The following is a 19,181-nucleotide window of genomic DNA, read 5'->3' as shown; positions in this document are numbered from 1 at the left end:
TATTCTGCTATCTATATACATTCTGTAATCTGAAGTAATGTTTTGTCTCACATCTATTTGCAGTAACAGTGCAACATATTGACTATTCTGTTATAAAAAAAATGCTATAATTTAAATGTAGTTTAAAATATTTATTGTCTGTAGTTTTTTGTATAATATAAGGTTTACACCCCTAGTTCTGGTATAGGTTTCTCTATGTGGTTATATTTATACAGATATTTTCTATGATCCTGTGCAGCTTTCTGCTGGTTCTGTAAACAAAAGCTGTGGATTTTTGTGTGTAGTGTAAATCTGCATCTGTCAGTCTATAATTTAAATCTGCTCTGTATATGAGTGTCTTCTGTCTACATCAAGGCTTCTGGAAATGCAGTCAGTGTATTTGCAGTTAATAGAGCTGAAGGACAGACAGGTGACATGAGAGAGAGACTCAGAAAGGATTACCCCAACCGGGTGAAAGTGAGAAAAAGATTTAGAGAAAGAAAGAGAAAGCGAGAAATGGATAGAAGAAGGTCAGGTATGACTCAGCATGGTATTGTTCAGAATCTAAAAGCATGTCCAGACACATAGTTCTCAGGTCTAGTCTTACAGTTCTGAGTTTCACTCCAAAAGGTTAGTGGGCCCACGACCTGTCCTGAAGTACTCCTAAAGTGATTTAGTCCCAGGGTGTGTCGTGATGTTAAAACGTCGTCCTCATCACTGTGAGAAACGGCATGTGCGACATAGGAATATGGATTATAACCGCTCGACCCATCTGTCTGTCTGGCCTGTTCAAAGCAAATCCGACCAGATTTGGTTTTGCTAGAGAGAGTTTTTTTAAGAGGCTATATGAAATATCCGAAATGGACTGGATGATTAAACATTTTAGCTGGTAATTGATGTCAGAGAGAGACATGTGAGAATTGTGTAATGATGAGAATAGCATGTTTTGGTATGGTATGTGACTGGAAACCAGTTTAAAAGTGTAGTTGTAGTTCATGCATCTCATCGCCCAGAATTGTTTCTGCAGAAAAGGAATTGTGCTGAGAGTGTTAATGTCATTCACATCCACACACACATATAGATAGAAGTGATAGAATAGGAAGAGTTAATACCAGTTTCTCCTGTTTGATTGTTTATAACAGTTGGTGTAAATGGGATAATGTGTGTTTGTTATATTTCACATCTCTTTCTCTCTCTTGTAACATTACCAGTAATTTACATTTTGATGCTTGCGTGGTCCAAATAGTGAGATTACCATCGTGAATGTAAAAAAATATATATTTTACATCGTGATGTAAAATAATAATACGTTAAAATATAAAATCTTGAAGCAAAGTTAAATTTTACTTATTTTCTGCATTCTATTTTTTATAATTTTATTCTGTTCTGTCTTGTTCTTTTCTATTGTATTCCCTTGGGTTCTTTTCTATTGTATTCCCTTGTATTCTATTCAGTTTTATTCTATTCTATAGAATCTATACTGTGTTGTTCTATTTTATTCTCTTGTCATCTGTTCTATTGAATTCAGTTTTATTCTATCGTGTTCTGTTCTGTTTCTGTCTATTTTAATCTATCCTAGTCTATTCTATTCTGTTTTACTCTATTCTATTCTGATATACTACCAAGAGTTGGGTTTTATATTTACCAGTGCTGGGTTGGTTTAACCCATTGTTTTTTGGTGAGAATAAAAAATAACTCTATATATACAGTATATATTGTATATAAGTATATACTGTATTCTATGTTATTCTATCCTATTCTATTATATAATTTTCTCTTTTCTTTTCTTTTCCTGTCCATTTTGTTCTGTTTTATCCTGTTTTGTTCTGTTATATCCCGTTCTTTTCTGTTCTATTGTTGTATGCTAGTCTCATGTGATTTAATTGTTTTTTATTCTTCGTTTTGCAGATCTAAAGAAGACTTTGGCTGTTCTATTGGATAATATAATGCTGAGATTATCAAAGCTGGAGACAAAAGTGGACAACATCATCTACAACGGGACCAGCAGCAACCTGACCAATGGAACCACGACCCCCGGACCCAATCCCGTCAACCCTGAGAAAGTCAACGTGGCAGGTACAGACACGTCCTCCAAGCTGAAAAGTGTCTTGAAGTTGAATTTGTATTTCTTAAATATGTACCCGTTCCAAAGTCCACGATCCCCCACAGATCTTAGGGTAAACACAGCGGTCTTTACACATCACGGTACAAAACACACTCTAACACAGCCCACACACACACAGTTTTCTTCCACAGTTCCTTCCCTCTTTATTGCTTTCCATTGATTTTCCTTCAAGTCTGAGATGATTGACGACCACGAGAGAAAATGAAGTATTTGTAGTTTAAGCGGCAAGTATTTGCTTTTAAACAGGCTTCAGTGTTAAGAAATGACGCTTGCGCAACGCATTTCAAATGTTTGTTTTAGAGGTGGAGAAAGTTATTAAAAGGTTTTGTTTGCCCCAAAATTAAATCTTTTTTCATTTTTTTACTCGCATTCATGTCATTTCAAACCTGTGTGACTTTCGTTCTTCTGCACGAAAGAAGATATTTTGGTAACCAAACAACATTGACCCTCATTGACTTTCATTATATGAACACAAAACCACAGAGACATTTTACAAAATATCTTCTTGTGTTCCATGGAAGAAAAAGTCATATACAAGTCTTCAATGACATGAGGGTTAACAAATGATGACAGAAGTTTTATTTTTGGGTGAAGATATGTAATGAAAGTAGTTAGAAACGAATTGTCGGTGAAGATAAGCCTGTGAGTTTTGCTACATCGATGTTTATTAATCCGTTTGTATAATGTTGTTTCAGGCTTTAGAAAGTTGGCAGGTGGAGTTGAGAGTTAATGGAGTGAAGTTTAAATCTGTTACAAAAACAAAGTTTGACTTGGCAAAAGTTAGATGCGTGTGTGTGTTCAGCTACAGTGACTTTTTGCCATCTGGAAGGCTCTTTGTCCAGATAATGTATGTGGGAGGGTTGCGCGGTAAACCGGTTCTGGAAATTTACCGGTACATGTTTGATTTAAATCGGTTCAATACCAGAATTTTGCTTGTTTCGGTACTTGAAACGCTGCTGTTCCAAAGTTCACCACTATGCGGCAGTATGCCACAGAACTGACGCAGAACCGGCAACATAGAAGAACAAGATGAATCGCTCTACTAGCACTTTTGCGACCATTTAAACTGAGACACTGTGAGGGATTTTTTACGAATTCGGCTCTTTCTACTTTTGCTGAGAGATCTTAAGATTGTTTTACAGTGTAACGTATATTCTACATGCTGCGATGCGTCTGTACATCCCCGTTCAACGGCATACATAGCATATATAACGTTATCTTGTTCCAGACATCTCAGTTAGCCTACTAATCATCATGAAGTTCTCTTTCGCGTCTTGTATATGTTCTTATACTTTCAAATACACATGCTGTTATGTCAAAAACACAAAAGGTTCACATAAGCACAGTCCGTTGTGTTTTAAATGTATATCGGCATCAAAAAAGAATTTGCCTTAGTGACAGTAACCTAATACATCTGTGTCACATATTAAAGAGAAAATGAAACTTTTGTAGCTTTATTTATTGAAGACTGTGCAGTGTTTTATTTTTATTGGATCATGCAGTTTTCATCTTGAATGCTACTGTTAAATAGACCTACTTGAAACATTTAATTGTTGTTCAAAATTTAATTGTTCATATTTGTGGGATTATGATGATAAGTCTATATAACCAAAGCATTTTTCAGTAATACAGTGTGAAAGTGTAAAAATAAAATGGTGCTATATAAAATATAAAAATTATATATAAAATATGCTTATTGATCACCTATGGTACTGATGTGGTACCGATGTTACCGGTATTTCATTCTGGTACCGTACCGAAGCCAAAATTTTGGTATCGAGCCAACACTAGTGTGTGGGTGTGCTTGTAAAACAGTACCGTGGTTTTACAATGGTTAACCATGGTCCTACCAAAGACTTTTTTTATGCCTTTAGTACTCCACTTCTTAAATTCAGTACCATGGTTTATATCAGTGTACCACCGTATTACCATCCCTGATAGCACACATACATCTGGGAGACGTCTATTTGATGCCTGCATTTACATCTGCAAGACGTATTTTTTTAATTGTTTGCTCATCTGCACTACGTCTCCGAGACGTTTGCTGTCAGATGTCATATAGACATCTAGAAGATGCCTGTAAGATGTTTATGATTTAGATTGTATGTAAAACTGCTTTTTCTACAACGTTTAGCAGATGTTCTCCAGATCTTTAGCAGACATCTTACAGATGTACCTGTGCTATCTGAGATTGCTCTACCATAGTACCACCACGGTTATGGTTGGTACTGTCCCAGCCAGGACTTTTTTAAAAGATACCATTGTAAAACCATGCTTTTCGAATATGTTGCACAACAACAATACCATGATTATTTTGTGTCATTCTGTAGTACCTCGAAGTACCATGGTACCACCCCAGTGCTTTATCTAAGGGTTGTGCATGCATGATTGCCCTATCGGTCGACATGTGCAGACGTGTGTGTGCGCGGCCGCTATAACCACCTCTGACTCATTGTGCTTTATATAGGCCAATCCCCCATTGAGTCAGCCGGCGCTTGACAGCGAGTGAAAATGACTAGCTCACTCTCCCTGACTGCGTTTTTGACAAACCCGCTGCGATGACACTCTCAGAAGCCAATTCTGCCGACGGATTTCTTTGTTTACAGCTTAAACCCTCACTGAACAGAGCTAATTTCTTCATAAGAAGATGCATTAAGCTGAAAAGACAAGTTAACCTAGTATACTACGAAGCCTGACAATGACGACTTTATTTACTGTATATTTTTTATATTCGTTGTTAAGACTTGTTAATAATTTAGCCTTTGTCTTTTAAGGCAAACTTCACCATTACTATTGCTTAATTTTGGAGTTTTTTGAGACATGTAGATGTGGTTTGTGTTTCCTTTCATCGTGGTTGCGAGACAGACGTGATCTTCCAGAGAGACACGTCACTGTCGTTCTCCGAAAGATGGAATCAACATTTTTAAACGAAAGTGGCTATTATACCCTGAGAAACGACCGAGTGAGCCTGGAAGCCAGCGTAGAAAAATTCTGCTGCTCAGAGTTATCAATCGGCTCTTTATAGCACATTGACACAATGACAAATGCAAGCTTTACCGTCCGCAGGCTTGAACAAAGCCCCATTGTGGTCTTCATGTTAGATTTGCGAAACAGCAACCAAATGTGTGAACTGCTGTGCCCACACAAGAACACATTCTCATTTACATTCCTCTCAATAGATGCATTTAATGTTTTCAAGAGTTTTTTTACAGTTACTGTATGAAGAAAGGCAGGGATTGTTTCTGTGGAAGTCACCTGACTAAATTATTTTTTTAACATCTGTCATTAACAGCGAGTGTTTTTCTGTATGTTAGCTTTGCGTTTTTTTTTTACGTATATAAACTATTCATCACACATCTTACATTTAGGATGTTTTAAAATGTAAAAATAATAATAATAACAACAACAAAAATAATCATATTTGTAATAATAATTCTTATTACTATTATGATTATTGATGCCATTCATATTTATTAATAATACATACTTATAATAATAATAATAATAATAATAAGTTTTATTTTTAAATTCTTTTTTATCATAATTCTTTTTGTATTTTTTAATACTTTTTTATAAATTATGATTAATAATGTTTTATTGTTTTTGTGTAACGAAAAATGAAACGAGCTCACTGATATTGGTAACATCAAATGTGTACTGACTGACATCATTTCACCTTTCATGACAGATTTCTTCTTCTGAAACTTTTATCTAATTGAGGAGACCAGATTCAGATTTTCAGATTGTCAACAAGATACGTCAGCTAACTTTATAAAGTCATTTGTTTACTTTATTATTTTTAAGTAAAATATTTTTTATGTTATGCTGTATGCACTTTTTTTTTTCAACATCAAGATACCATGAGACCACTTTGAGATCGCGATTTTTTTGTGTGTGTGTGAAAGTGCGGAAATCGCACTTTTCAAATTTACATTGTTGATGCATGTTAATGCAAATCCCGGTTCCTACTATTTCTTTTCTCTCTGTCTTTAACTCTAGATGATATCAGAACAGGACTGACATTATCTCGCATCACCGTCTGCATATTCGTCTGATTAAAGCATGCGCGCAGTCGCTCGCCGATGTTATCCGTCCGAACACGGTGCGTTTCACCCGGGCTTTCTCTCGCTCCGTGAGGTTATCACCCTCGCGTGCCAGCAGTTAAGATAGCCCAGGTTTCCGTGCCATCCGGCGAATGTGTCTGTGTGTGTATTTGTTTGTGCCAGTGGTGTCTATTACCGTCTCTCTAGACGGTGATGAAATGCCCCGTTGGCACGCTCTGCACTTTTGGCTCTCGACAGAGAGAGAGAAAGAGAGAGAGAAAGGGCTCAGTACTGTTAGCAAACAAAATAGGTCGTTCCTTGTGCACGTGGTGAAACATCGAGAAACTCACAATGATATTAAAAGCATGAACTGATGTTTTGTGTTTACGGGAATAGCAAAGCTTATTTTCACTCTCACACCTACGCTCACTTGTTTCTACGAGCCGGGTTTTCACATCTTGTTTCGCGATCCACAGCAGTGAACAAAGTGCATAAGAGTGAGAAACACATCGTGACAGAATGTTTTACTTTCAGCAGGCGCTGACTTAAGTGCAGTTTTGAGTTTCGTTTGACTGGTTTGATGCTTTTGTCCGTTTGTCATGATGAAGCAGTACATCTGCGATGAGAGTGAGCACGTCCTCACGCGTGTGTGGCAAACCACACGTCTGTCAATCACATTGTTGGGCTTTTGGGTAGTTAGAAGTGCGACGGTCATCAGCGCTAGGTTCTTAAAAGCTCATTGTGATGGACGTCTCTCTTGCAGTCTGATTATGAACAGCGAGTGTTGCGCGTAAGGTCCAAAATGCATCTAAAAAACGTCTTTGAAACGTTGTGTAGAACGACGAGCACAAAAAGTACCCCAGGTGCATTTGATTCCAGTCCAGCCAACATTTGGCTTTAGCATTACTTTAAAATAATAGGTGTATAATTGGAGGTACAGTAACATTGCAGGGCTGTTGCCAAATTTAAACTTGGAAAATTAACTGGTAGAGGCGTCAAGGAAACAGATTTGTTTTCGCAACTGGATTTTTTATAAAGCCAGTTTTTCATGTGGTTGCACATTCCTGAGCGCTAAAAGCCTTTGAAATGAGAGGAAGAAGAGTAGCTGGCTCTTGATGTTTGTGCCACAGCTATCGAGTAAATCTTGTTCTTAATGGGTGTTTGTTTTCCAGTTAAACATGTACTCATCTTCTTGCGTCTTTAAGGATATTTTTACAGCAAAACAAGACATTGTCGCTGTATTTAAATACATTTTACATACATTTTATAAGGCAATAATGCATTGTTAATAGATTAAAAACTTATTGGACCCCACAACACACATTTAAGAAAAATATTAGTTTTTTTCAACCCATGTTAGGTCAAATATTGACTTTTTAAGGTTGATTTAACCCCAACGGTTGAGTTTGTCCTTATTTGACCCAACGTTGGGTTGAAAACAACCAAGCATTTATTAAAGTGCATTGTTATTTTTTCCTATTTCTTCATCTAAAACAGTTTCGTCTCATGTGTTTTTGTGATGTTTGGCTTGAACGGATCGTTCCGGATCACGGCACAGAGTTTCAATGAGACTGAGCTCAGTTTTTGGACTGTAAAACTCATTTCTCATCTGAGATGCTTTGTCGTAGATTTATCGTTTGTGTTCTTTATCTCTAGTGTTTGAAAATAGAAATGGCTTTTTTGGTGACAGTGATTGAATGACCTGAGGTTACCAGGCCACGGTAGTGTTGCTTGCGAGTGGCGTGTCTGCTTTTCAACAATTAGGACAGAACCCAACCGTTGCTTCTTATTGGGTCAGCGCTCCAGTGAACTTACAGCTGCGATAAAAATGAAGAGACCATTCCGAATTTTCAGCATATATAGATGTATTGTTGTGGACATTGTTGAATTTCAACAAAGTCAATTCTCAGGAGGGACATAAAGTCATCCAACAGCGAAAAAATAAGACTGACAGCACGACAAGACGCATGAAAACTGTGAGAAAAATCCAGGTTATCACATAAAAAATAACTTTGTACTTTTTCATAAACATTTGTATGAATATTACAGTTGTATTGCTTAAACGTAAATATGAACTTGTTTTCTATGCAGAACTTGAGGTCTGAAAAATCCAGAGCATCTTTTCTGTTATTTTCACCTGTTTTTCCAGTTTTCATTTTCTGTAAATAAATACAATTGGAAACAATATTTTTATTTGAAATTTGGGAGAATTATTGTTAGTAGTTCACAGAATGAAACAAAAATTATCAGTTTAACTGAACACATATCTATATACAGTGAGGGAAATAATTATTTGATCCCCTGCTGATTTTGTAAGTTTGCCTGCTTTCAAAGAAATGAAGGGTTTATAATTTTTATGGTAGGTTTATTTTAACGGATAGAGACAGAAAATAAAAAAATCATGGGAAAAATGTATATAAAGGTTATAAATTGATTTGCATTTCAGTCAGTGAAATAGGTATTTGACCCCCTACCAACCAGCAGGGGATCAAATAATTATTTCCCTCACTGTATAGTACATTCAGAACATAATTTTGAAATGGTCTCTGAATTGTTTCTGTGTGTTTTAATACAAGACATCAGCATGTGGTTTTCTGATGTTCTGATCATCGTTGATTTGTGAAATATGTCCTCATGGTAATCTTATACAGCTGCCTGACATAAATGAGGGTTTGAAGAAACGCAAGAGTGACTTATGATGGTCTTGAAGGAATTATCTGATTTGTCAGATTTCCAACTTGTAACGTTATATCTTTAATTGTTATCGAATGGATTGTTTATAATATTACAAAAAAATTCAACTCAAAATATATTGCTAAAAATGTAATTTTTTGCGGTTATAAAAGACAAAGTACAATGTCTTTGTAAAAAAGCCACGTGTTTTTGCCTGACCTGAGACAGGAAGGGCATGTGGTTTCCTCTGTGGTAACTTACATTCAACAGTGTATAGTATAGTTTGTTTTTCTTAGACCTCAGTGTCCCTGCAGGATTTTGCGATCGCAGAATATAACACATAATCAAACAAACTCCGAAAAATTTACGGCAAATTGCAAAATTTAGTGATTGTCGCAGATTTTTCGCATAATTTGGCCGAAGACTGCTTGACTTTTGGAGCAGGTTTTGATGGAATGCGCGATATGTGACATCATCATATCGCGCATTCCATCAAAACCTGCTCCAAAAGTCAAGCAGAGATACTATAGAAGGGAGATTGAAGGGTCTGTGACACTTACAATTTGCTAACAACATCCATTGCCATCCAAACTAGCCTCTGGTCTCCTTTCCTTCGTTACGCTGAAGGCGAAGCATCTGCTGCATGGCTTTTAATCATATTATTTAATCATGTTTTCACAGGTGATAGAAGAAGAACCCTATTTGCCAATTAAAGTAGTATTTTTTACTTTTTCGGTAAAACCCTGCAATTTTATCGCAAAATTAAGCATTTTTGGCCGCAGAAATTACAAAAAATCTCCGCAAAATCCAATGGGGACTGGTCAACACCACCAAATGCAGAAATGACACAAAAGCTTCTCAATCTTTATTAATGCTAACAAAAATGTCAAAAATTCTTAACAGGCTTAAAATGGGATTTATTTCCTAGTGCAAAACATTATTTAGTTTTTTCCCAGAAGAGGTCTGGATGCGTTTGTGACGTTCAATGTGAGTGTGTGTTTGTCACATTCATTTGAAAGCTTAAGTAAAACCCCTGCAGCTTGGCAGAAGAAGTGACCGGCCTCAAATCGTCGGGGACAGAGATTACACACACAGTCTCCACTGTACTCGCAGTATTCCATATCAGCGTGAGCAATGCCCTTGATGTGTGTTTTTCCCAGAGAAAGAGAGATGCTCTGTATGTCTCCTCCAGGCAAAATGTGTCTCAATGAAGCGAGAGAGAGACGGTCCTTTTTAATGCATTTCTATCTTCTCTCTCTCTCTCTCTCTCTCTCTCTCTCTCTCAGCTCTTCTCACTTAAAGACTTTTGTTTGCTGGTTGATCATGTTGTGTTTGTCGTGCAGGGTCGTGTGTGTGTGTGGAGCAATGGCAGGAGTATGATGGATAACACCCATCTGTGTGTCTGTCTGTGTGTTTATGAGAGAGAATGTTTATGACGGGGTGTGTGTCAAATACAGCTGTTTTTCCTCTCTGCAGAGCTTCTCGTGCAGAAGACTGAATTGAAAACAAAATGTTGGAATAACCATTCCGACATAATTTACAAACAGGGTTTAACATTATGAATGAATGGTGCTGATCCGCGGTTATGTCGTCAGGTACTATCATCAAATCGAGATGTGACAGCAATGATACGTGACTGTGGAGAAATATTCCTCAGAATGCACTGCAAGGGCATGAAACATTTGCGTGTTTTATTACGATTTTATCTCGCGAAACAGTATTTCCACAGTGGATGAATCTGTGTGTGCGCGTGCGTGTGCGCGTGCGTGTGTGTTTGCGTGTGTGTGTGTAACAGATCCGGGCTTTGTTTTCAAGTTAATGTGCGATTAAGGTCCAATTAAGGCCTAATTCAGGTCTAATTTCGTTTCAAATTCGGTTTGTATGTTAAACACACCCAACCAGCCAATTCAGTTAAAGCGCTCACAACATTACATCATGCTGAGCTGAATCAAACCAAACCACAGCTGGTGTGGCAATCCCGTTTTACAGCATTTTCGTGTTATTCCTTTTTATATTTCCGTCTTCCGTCTCATTTAGCGTTCTGTTTGACGTTGATCACGTATAAAAAAATAGCAGATTCAGTTTTAGTGTGTTTTGGGGTCCTTGCGATACTGAAATCAGTAGGCGACACCAATTGCAGTGAAATATTTAACTATAAATGTTAAAGCTGCAGTTCGTAATCGTAACTTTTTTTTTGTAAAAAAAAGTAGTCAAAACCATAAAAATGTTGAAAGTAGATGATCGTATCGCTGTAAATGATCGATTATATACAATATTGATTTTATTGACACTACATTTTATTTTTTTGCCCAAAATAATACTGAAAGTTGGCTTGGTACACATTGATTTTAAACTTTGCGTTTGATCAGTATTAAAGATATTAAGGTTGCATGTTCTCAGAATTTATGTAAAAAAATAATTCGCAAAATGACTGGGTTTTCAAAGGCATCGTTGCAAAGTCATTTTGACATCATTTGACTTAATTCTTTTTTTTTTTTTTTGTTTTAAGTGAGCTGCAATTTTATGTATCCAAAAGAGATGATGATAAAGAGGCAAGGGTTACAGATTGCAGGTTTAACAAATGAAATAAAGATGCACCGTTATACCGATCAATAATCTGTATCGGCCGATAAAAGCAATTTTCACACTCGGCTAGTAAAAAACAGCCTATGTTTAGGGCTGATTTATCGTATCAATCAAAATAATTTGTGCTCTGTATAGAAAATATTAAGAAATGTCACCAGTTTGATGTTCAAAATTAATATACTGTATATGAATAACATTCAGAAAGTTAAAAAGATATAAATGTAATCTTCAGAATTTAGTTAATGTCAGTTAATATAACCACCACACTATCTGTACCGATATTGCCAGACATCATTCTGAATAATCCGTATTGGTGGAGAAATTTTGTAGCGGTGCATCTCTAAAATAAAATTTAAACATTGTCACGTAGTGTTAAGTATTCGAATCGGCCGTAAATGACAAAGAAAGTAATTATAAGCAATAAAACAAATGGCAACATTAGAACAACGATATAAAAACAATACATTTTTGAGTTATTTGGATGATGCAACTTATTAAATCTTCTGCTCACACGGCACGGCCTAATGCACAGTTTCCATGTTTTGACACAAATGCTTTATATAACTGACAGTTTACATTAAGACCTTTCCGAGAGTGTGACTGCCATTTTATTTGCACGACTGCTCTGTACTGCTGGTTATATAAATGTGTTTTCGCATTATTATTTTCCAGCTCGGCACCAGAGTACTCTTGACATCTTTAGCATGTATTTATTTGATTATAAAACTCAAATCCTGCTTATGAATGTAACATCTGTTTAGCAGCGAGTATGATAATGTCAGCTCTGCGTAATTGCGTAATATCTGTTGTTTCTGTTCCGCGACTTGTGTTGGTTTTGTCATGTGACTCACAAACAGATCTTCCATTTCTGCTTTTAGTGGCATTGAAAGAGGGTTTGGGGATTACAAATGGGCATTTTTTGCTGATCTAATCCTTTTAAATTGCATGTCCAGCATTCTCTTTTCAACTCTCTTCTGTTTCTCTCATTGTCTCATTAGCTTTGACAGAAATTCTTGTCTGCTCTCATCTAGTCTTTTCTAATCTCTTTTCTCATTTTTTATCTTCTCTGCTCAACTCTTGACTCATCTCGTCTCATTTTATCTTCTCAACAGTTCTCATTCCATCTCAATCTATTTTTTTCTTCTTTCATCTCGTCTCATTTCTCATGACACTCACTCTTCTAATCTCTTGAAGAGTGTCTTCTTGTCTTTATGGTCCATTTCCTCAGAAAACAATGGGTTTTGATTGGGCTCGGCATCTCGCACGTATCATAACTACTCCACCGAACGTTGTCTAGAGATCCGGTTCATCTCCTCAGGGATTGTATAGCTAATGCAAACGGAAGAAGGCGATTGGTTACAAAAACATAAGTGCATTTAGTTTGAGAGATCAACATCAGCCCTTGAGTCATATGATGTCATGCATCTGTTTGTTTCTGTTTATTATGGAATTTGTTTTTACTGTAAGTCTCTTTAGGTAATAGCAGCGGTGAAAGTGTACAGTTAAAGTCTACTTGGGTCGACTTGTTTGCAGTACATTATGTGTGCACAGTCTTTACTTTAAAGCTGAACTTCACATCCCTTACGATTTGCGAACTTTTGATTCGGCAGAAGTGGTCTATGGTCCAAAGGTGCCCGTGTGAAAAAATGTGATGGCTCAACAGAAATAAAGATAAATACAGTTGAAACATGGTACAACTTTTGTGTGTTTGCCTTTAAAGGGAAATTCAGGGTTGAAGTTCAAACTTACAAATGATTCTTGGAAAAAAAAAGATTGGCACTTTGTTGTGTTTTCAGTTTTCACTATTGATTGTACGCTATTTCAAAATTTTAATTATTATCTTAAGATAATAATTTATTTTAATTGCTCTATTTTCTAAGTTTAATTATTAAATTTGATTTTATTAAAAGTTTTTTAAAGATTAACATTTTTTAAACCTGCAGTATAAAAACCTGATCACACCAAGGACGATAACTACGAAGATTTAACTATAAGATTTTTAACTATATTAGCGCCAAACCAATAAATACGTTTAGCTTAAAAGCTTACATGCTGCGGTGAACTGTGCGTGAATGCGTGAACCCTTTGGATTTTGATCGGCTTAAAATTGTCGTCTCAAAAAACCTTTATCGTTCATCAAAATCGCTCTAAAAGTGATCCATCGATATCGGTTCTTTCTGTTCTCATTGTGGTGTAGACTCCCCTATCTCTTAAGTTTAGAGTAATTTTTTATTTTAACTTTGTAGTCATCGTCCTTGACGTGAACAGGCTTTAAATGCAACGTAAATTAATCGAACATAATTTGCTTTTACGCAAATGTCGTTTTTCCAGTATAGTATTGAAATACAGCGTTAACCAGAGAGTGGATTCCATGATAATTGAACTGCATCAATCTTTCTCCACTCAAGTGCCTATGTTCCGAATCGTCTGTGATTGGGTAATATTGAACACATTGTGAGCTAATCATGTTGTCTCATTTCTCTCTTTGTGTGTTTGCAGACTTACTAAACGGAGCGCAGGAGAAATGCGAACTCCCCTCGCTCGACGGTTTCCCGCATTGCGAGGGCAAAGTGAAAGTGAGTCATTCTCCAATGCACGTTCAAAGGCGCAACTTTCTAATCCAGAATGAAATAAATTAATTGAAAAATGTTCCACTAATGACTGTATTATTCATTTTGGTGGCTTCGTTTCATTACGTCCTCGGCTGGACTTTACGCAGGAGACGTTTTCATCCTAAATCCAGACAGATAGACTTTTTAATTAAAGGCTCACCGCGGGACCTCTCCCCTTTACCGCAGTCATTGATCCTTTTTGAGACATTTTTGAAAGCTATTAACTATCTTTGCTTTATTAATGAGGGCAGCGCTCATATTCTGCAGACTACGAATACAACTAGGGAGAAATTGCCTTCTGAAATTAAATATTTAGTATTGAGATAACTTTGTTGCCAAATCACAGAATCGCTCGATACAAATCGTTGTTGAGGAGCACTGTTCTTCATTCTTACACATCTTTGGTTAAAGATCTGCTGGGATGGGCATTCAACTCTATTCATTAGTTCATTGCCTGTCAAAAGATCAGTTTTGAACACATATGCCGCTGATGGACGCTGATGGCATGGTTTAATCTAGGTGCCATCCTGATCTTGTACACACACGCGTAGGCCTACCGTACCTTTAGGTGGCTTAACCAAAGTGACTTTGACATAATAATTGTCCTTTTCATCTAATTTTATTAGAACTTTTAATAAGTTAACATTACTTTTATTCAACCAAACAGACTTTTTTTAATCAAATAAAGCTTTTTTATCATTTTCAACTTACTTTTCAGCCCACAATAGCCAACTGAATTAACCAGTTTTATTAAATGAGCAAAGCTCATTCACATCTTGCATTCTCTGTGGTTCACTTTAAATGATTCAAGGATCTCTTATATTCGCTGATGACTGAAAAGTTCAATAGTTTAAATGAATCTGTTCAAATGAGTCATTCGTGTGCGAGTCGTTCTGAACGCAATGTGCGTTCATACTGGCGAACTCGCTGTGTACAGTATACGCTGATTCAACGATCCAACTGCACAGCTGAAGACATTACAATGATGTACGTCATGTTAATTTAACAAGTTTCAAGAAATTAAATGTACTTGGATGCAAAACAAACAGCTGGGAAACACAGCTAGCTCTTGTTCTGCAACTCTTTTTAGCGCCTCAGGGTGCTGATAATGAAACAGCGCCTCCACTGTGGCGTAATGCAGCAACTGCAGTTACAAATGACAGTCTGTTAAATGCACGCAGCATTTCTGGTGAAGACACCCGACATAATTTTGGCGAGAGTCTGAGGCGGCACGACATTTGACTGAGGCGGCCGCCTCCAATTTGTCGCGTCGCATCGCGCCGGTCGCATCCGGTGTAGACACGGTGTTAAAGCAGTGGTTCTCAAACTTTTTTGTTGTAAGGACCCCTTTGTGTATAGTGCATTGCTTTGCTGCCCCCCAAATAAAGACTTATAATCTTAAAATTAGAATTTTAATTAAACCAAAAACATATTCAGTTATACAATGCAGGAACATCAATTCTTTTGGTTGGTGGTCTTATTTTTCATACAATTCATGATAAATTTCTATATTTCATAAAATGCCACAAAATCTGTGGCCCCCCGGAGCCATCTTGGGGCCCCCAGTTTGAAAACCACTGCCTTGAAGAACTGAGTATTACCATGTGATGATGTTTTTCTTCCTGGAGTTGGATTTTTCCGACAGTTGATGTATCGTGCAGACGGGGCCAATTACATCGGGTTTAACATCGAGCTGAAAAAGCCAATCATGATGACTTTCTCAGTCAGGACGAAATACTGTGATTGCCGGTCCGTTTGCACATGGAAATCCTCTTAAATTCTCAAAACAACAGTACAATGAGATTAACACGCACTGAACGTTGTATGACTTTTGCCAGAAAGCTTAGACATACACATCCGTCCAAACATATCTTTGTTAATCTAAACAAACCTGTTGTTTTGTTAAATTTTTTAATTTTTAAACATAAATAATTCATAAAAACAAGACTGCAATGTTATTCTGTTGTTTTTTTGCTTGGTTTTTCATGTCATATTTTTCTTTCATATTGTTTGTTTGTTTGACTAAAGCCATGTTTTGTGTTTGCTTTTTGATTTTGCTTTCGTTTACTGAAAGAAATTGACATATTAAAGCAAAAAATACACAAATCAAACACAGCAATCGTACATTTTCCAGATCTGTAGTCATTTTTAAGTGAATCTGAAGGATTTTCCTCTCAGTTGACTCAAAGAAACTCATACGCTTTTTTTCTCAGAACCGTTGTTCGATATGTGTGAACCGAACCACACGGTGCGATCAATAAGCCAGGGAAGAGAGTTACCGTTGGGAGAAATGAGATACAACCAGGATGAGGAAAGCGTTTTTTCTGAAGGTCATGTGGAGAACGTTTCCGTCCGGCAGATAACCAGAGCAATCTAAAGATCGTGCTCGCCGCTTTCTAACATACGTGTTAACATCAGTCAGGTTGTGAATTATCTGTAGCTTTAAAGCACAAAAAAGATATTTTGAAGAATGTTGGTACCCAAATAACATTGGAACCCATTGACCAAAAACAGACATTTCTCTAAATATCATCTTTTGAGTTCCACAGAAAAAAGAGTCATATCAGATTTTGAATGACATGAGGGTGAATAAATGATGACAGAATGTTTATTTTTGGGCGAACTGTCCCTTTAAGACATGAGCAGTATTTAAGCATATTGATTGTTTTCCACACATTTATTTTACAAATGTGAAAATCCATTTTTATATTTATTATAAGGAAAGTTACTACAAAAAAGTTATTACGAATTAAGTGTGGCCGTACGTATATTCAAAATGTGAATACATTATTTGTAATATTTTTACATTAACATTTTTTGCTTTAATGACTCTTTTCCTTCTCAGTGGATGAAGGACATGTGGCGTTCGGACCCCTGTTACTCAAACTACGGAGTCGATGGATCCACCTGTTCCTTCTTTATTTACCTGAGCGAGGTATAAACACACATAGAAATCACACACATGCATGATTATATCTTGTTAGTATAAAATAAACATAAATATAACATCTCTTTGGCTTGTCGAGCTTCTGAGAAATAGTAGCGTGTTCGTATTTGTTTATTGTTACTTAACACTGGTGTTAACATCTGAAATCCATTAAAGAGAGAGAGAGACACACAGCTTCGTCTCATGACTTTCACAGTGTCACCATGGTGACGTGCATACATTTCCATATCAACCATCGCTCGCTCGCGCTCTCTCTCTCTAGAAGCAAATATATAATGTAAATGTCGAGCAGGTAGTTAAATGAAGACACGTGTGTCAACACAAAGAGAGATGGAGCAGTTACACCTAATATGTCAAGATGGGGTGCTTCCATATGAACACCAATTATGAAAATTGATATTGCGTTAATACTACACATATGATAAGCCTAGTCTTTGGTTGACAATTCAGCTTATTAAATGGTGATTTTGTACCGTTTAACATTTTCTCTTAAGAAGGTTACAAACTCTCTCTTTGCCACGCTACACTCATATTACACAAAAATTATGGATATTTGATGGAAATTGCGATTAATTGTTTTGTGAATTATGTTGGCCACGGTAATTGTGTTGTGAACATCTGATATTGTGACAGGCCTTGTTTCCAGACTAACAGGTGAATAGCCGGGCTTGTTTGAGTTACTGAGGGTTTAAGCTGGCATGGATTTCAAGTTTGTGCAAATCCTGATGATTCAAGTTTTTCCAGCATGGTTTGGTTACGTTCCAGAGAGCATCTTGTGCGATTCTGTGGAAGCGAGGAAATCTGACCTTTTGTACAATGGAGTTCACGTGGTCATTGTCGCAAATTAATTTTTTGGCAGGTGGCCCAGACATTGTGCGGAATCTTGATTTTTTTTCTTTGTTTTGGATGTTCTGAAGTCCCACGGCTGTCTTTATTTACAGGTTTAAGGACATTTTAAATTCCAGCTCATCACATTGCTAGTTTCCTTTTGCATAATAAAAAATCATTTGATGTTTTATGCATTTGTCAGATGCTTTTATAGACGGTTTCTTTTATGCACACTTTTGTGACCCCACCTTAACTTCCGGCACACATTCACAAACAATAGAGTGCCTGTAGATTATTTCTGATAACAATCAAAAGAAAGCGAGAAGAAGCGTTACTAAACTTTTCTCGCCATTATTTTGAATTTAGACTGCAATACCAAGCTCAACCACTAGATGTCAATGTTCCAATACGGTTTCTTTAAATGCAACCGAACACCAGGACCCATTCAACAAATTGTTTATTTAATACAATTATTATACAATAAAATAATAATGTAAATTAATATGTACATAAATTAAACAAAACATAAATGGTTATATTAATAGATACTAGCCAAACACAATCCGGAAGTTAACTGGGGGTCAGGCTCGCGTGCGTCTGATGAAACGGTGTATACAAAGATACTTACTGTGCATTCAAACTGTGTTTTTGTGTTCCTGTCAGGTGGAAAACTGGTGCCCTCATTTGCCGTGGAGGATCAAGAACAACGGCGACGAAGCTGACAGGAATTTACAGGTATGCGTGACGAGCTTGTCGGGTCTTGAAGAATTGTTACGCTCTATAAAAACTCCAAAGGTATGTTTACGTTCGTCTGCGTTTTTCGGCCAGACCGAGATCCGCACGAGTTTAGAGGAGCTGTACCGCGTGATGTCGCGGCGCGAGGAGTTCCGCTGGATGATGCTGCGGATCAAGCGCATGGAGGAGCCGTGGGTGAGCGCCGTCAGCTCCCTCGCCCTCAAACAGAACCTCGCCAAACGCCAACGCAAAAAGGTGAGTCCCGTCTGGGTCCCCGCATGGGCATTACCGAATTGAAAGTAGTATTTTAATGACGGTAAACTTCTCTGTTTTTCTCTCAGGTCCTGGTGCACCTGGGTCTCCTGACTAAGGAGTCGGGTTTTAAGATAGCAGAGAACGCGTTCAGCGGCGGTCCTCTCGGGGAACTGGTTCAGTGGAGTGACCTCATCACCACGCTGTACCTGCTCGGTCACGACATCCGCATCTCCGCATCTCTCGCCGAGCTGAAAGAGTGAGTCTTCGGTTGAAATCATTCCAGACCAGCATGACTTTCTTTCTTCTGCAGAACACAAAAGAAGATATTTTGAAGAACGTTGGTAACCAAACAACATTGGTGCTCATTGACTTCCAATGTATGGACACAAAACCACTGA

The 19,181-nt window shown here is 37.2% G+C and overlaps 1 protein-coding gene across 1 annotated transcript in view; it reads left to right on the top strand.

The window, feature by feature from the left end:
- Window positions 1-19,181, top strand: part of mgat5 (alpha-1,6-mannosylglycoprotein 6-beta-N-acetylglucosaminyltransferase) — a 50,058-nt gene that overhangs the window by 10,418 nt on the left and 20,459 nt on the right. Inside the window, exons 3-8 of the mRNA XM_057325342.1 lie at window positions 1,888-2,055; window positions 13,906-13,982; window positions 16,864-16,953; window positions 18,457-18,528; window positions 18,622-18,783; window positions 18,870-19,039. Coding sequence (XP_057181325.1) covers window positions 1,888-2,055; window positions 13,906-13,982; window positions 16,864-16,953; window positions 18,457-18,528; window positions 18,622-18,783; window positions 18,870-19,039 — 739 coding nt within the window. The remainder of the gene's footprint in view (window positions 1-1,887; window positions 2,056-13,905; window positions 13,983-16,863; window positions 16,954-18,456; window positions 18,529-18,621; window positions 18,784-18,869; window positions 19,040-19,181) is intronic.

This window comes from Triplophysa rosa, linkage group LG25 (assembly GCF_024868665.1).
Source record: "Triplophysa rosa linkage group LG25, Trosa_1v2, whole genome shotgun sequence".
Taxonomy (NCBI): Eukaryota; Metazoa; Chordata; class Actinopteri; order Cypriniformes; family Nemacheilidae; genus Triplophysa; species Triplophysa rosa.
Note: the sequence above shows the minus strand (reverse complement) of the source record. Positions and strands in the feature narration are given on the sequence as shown.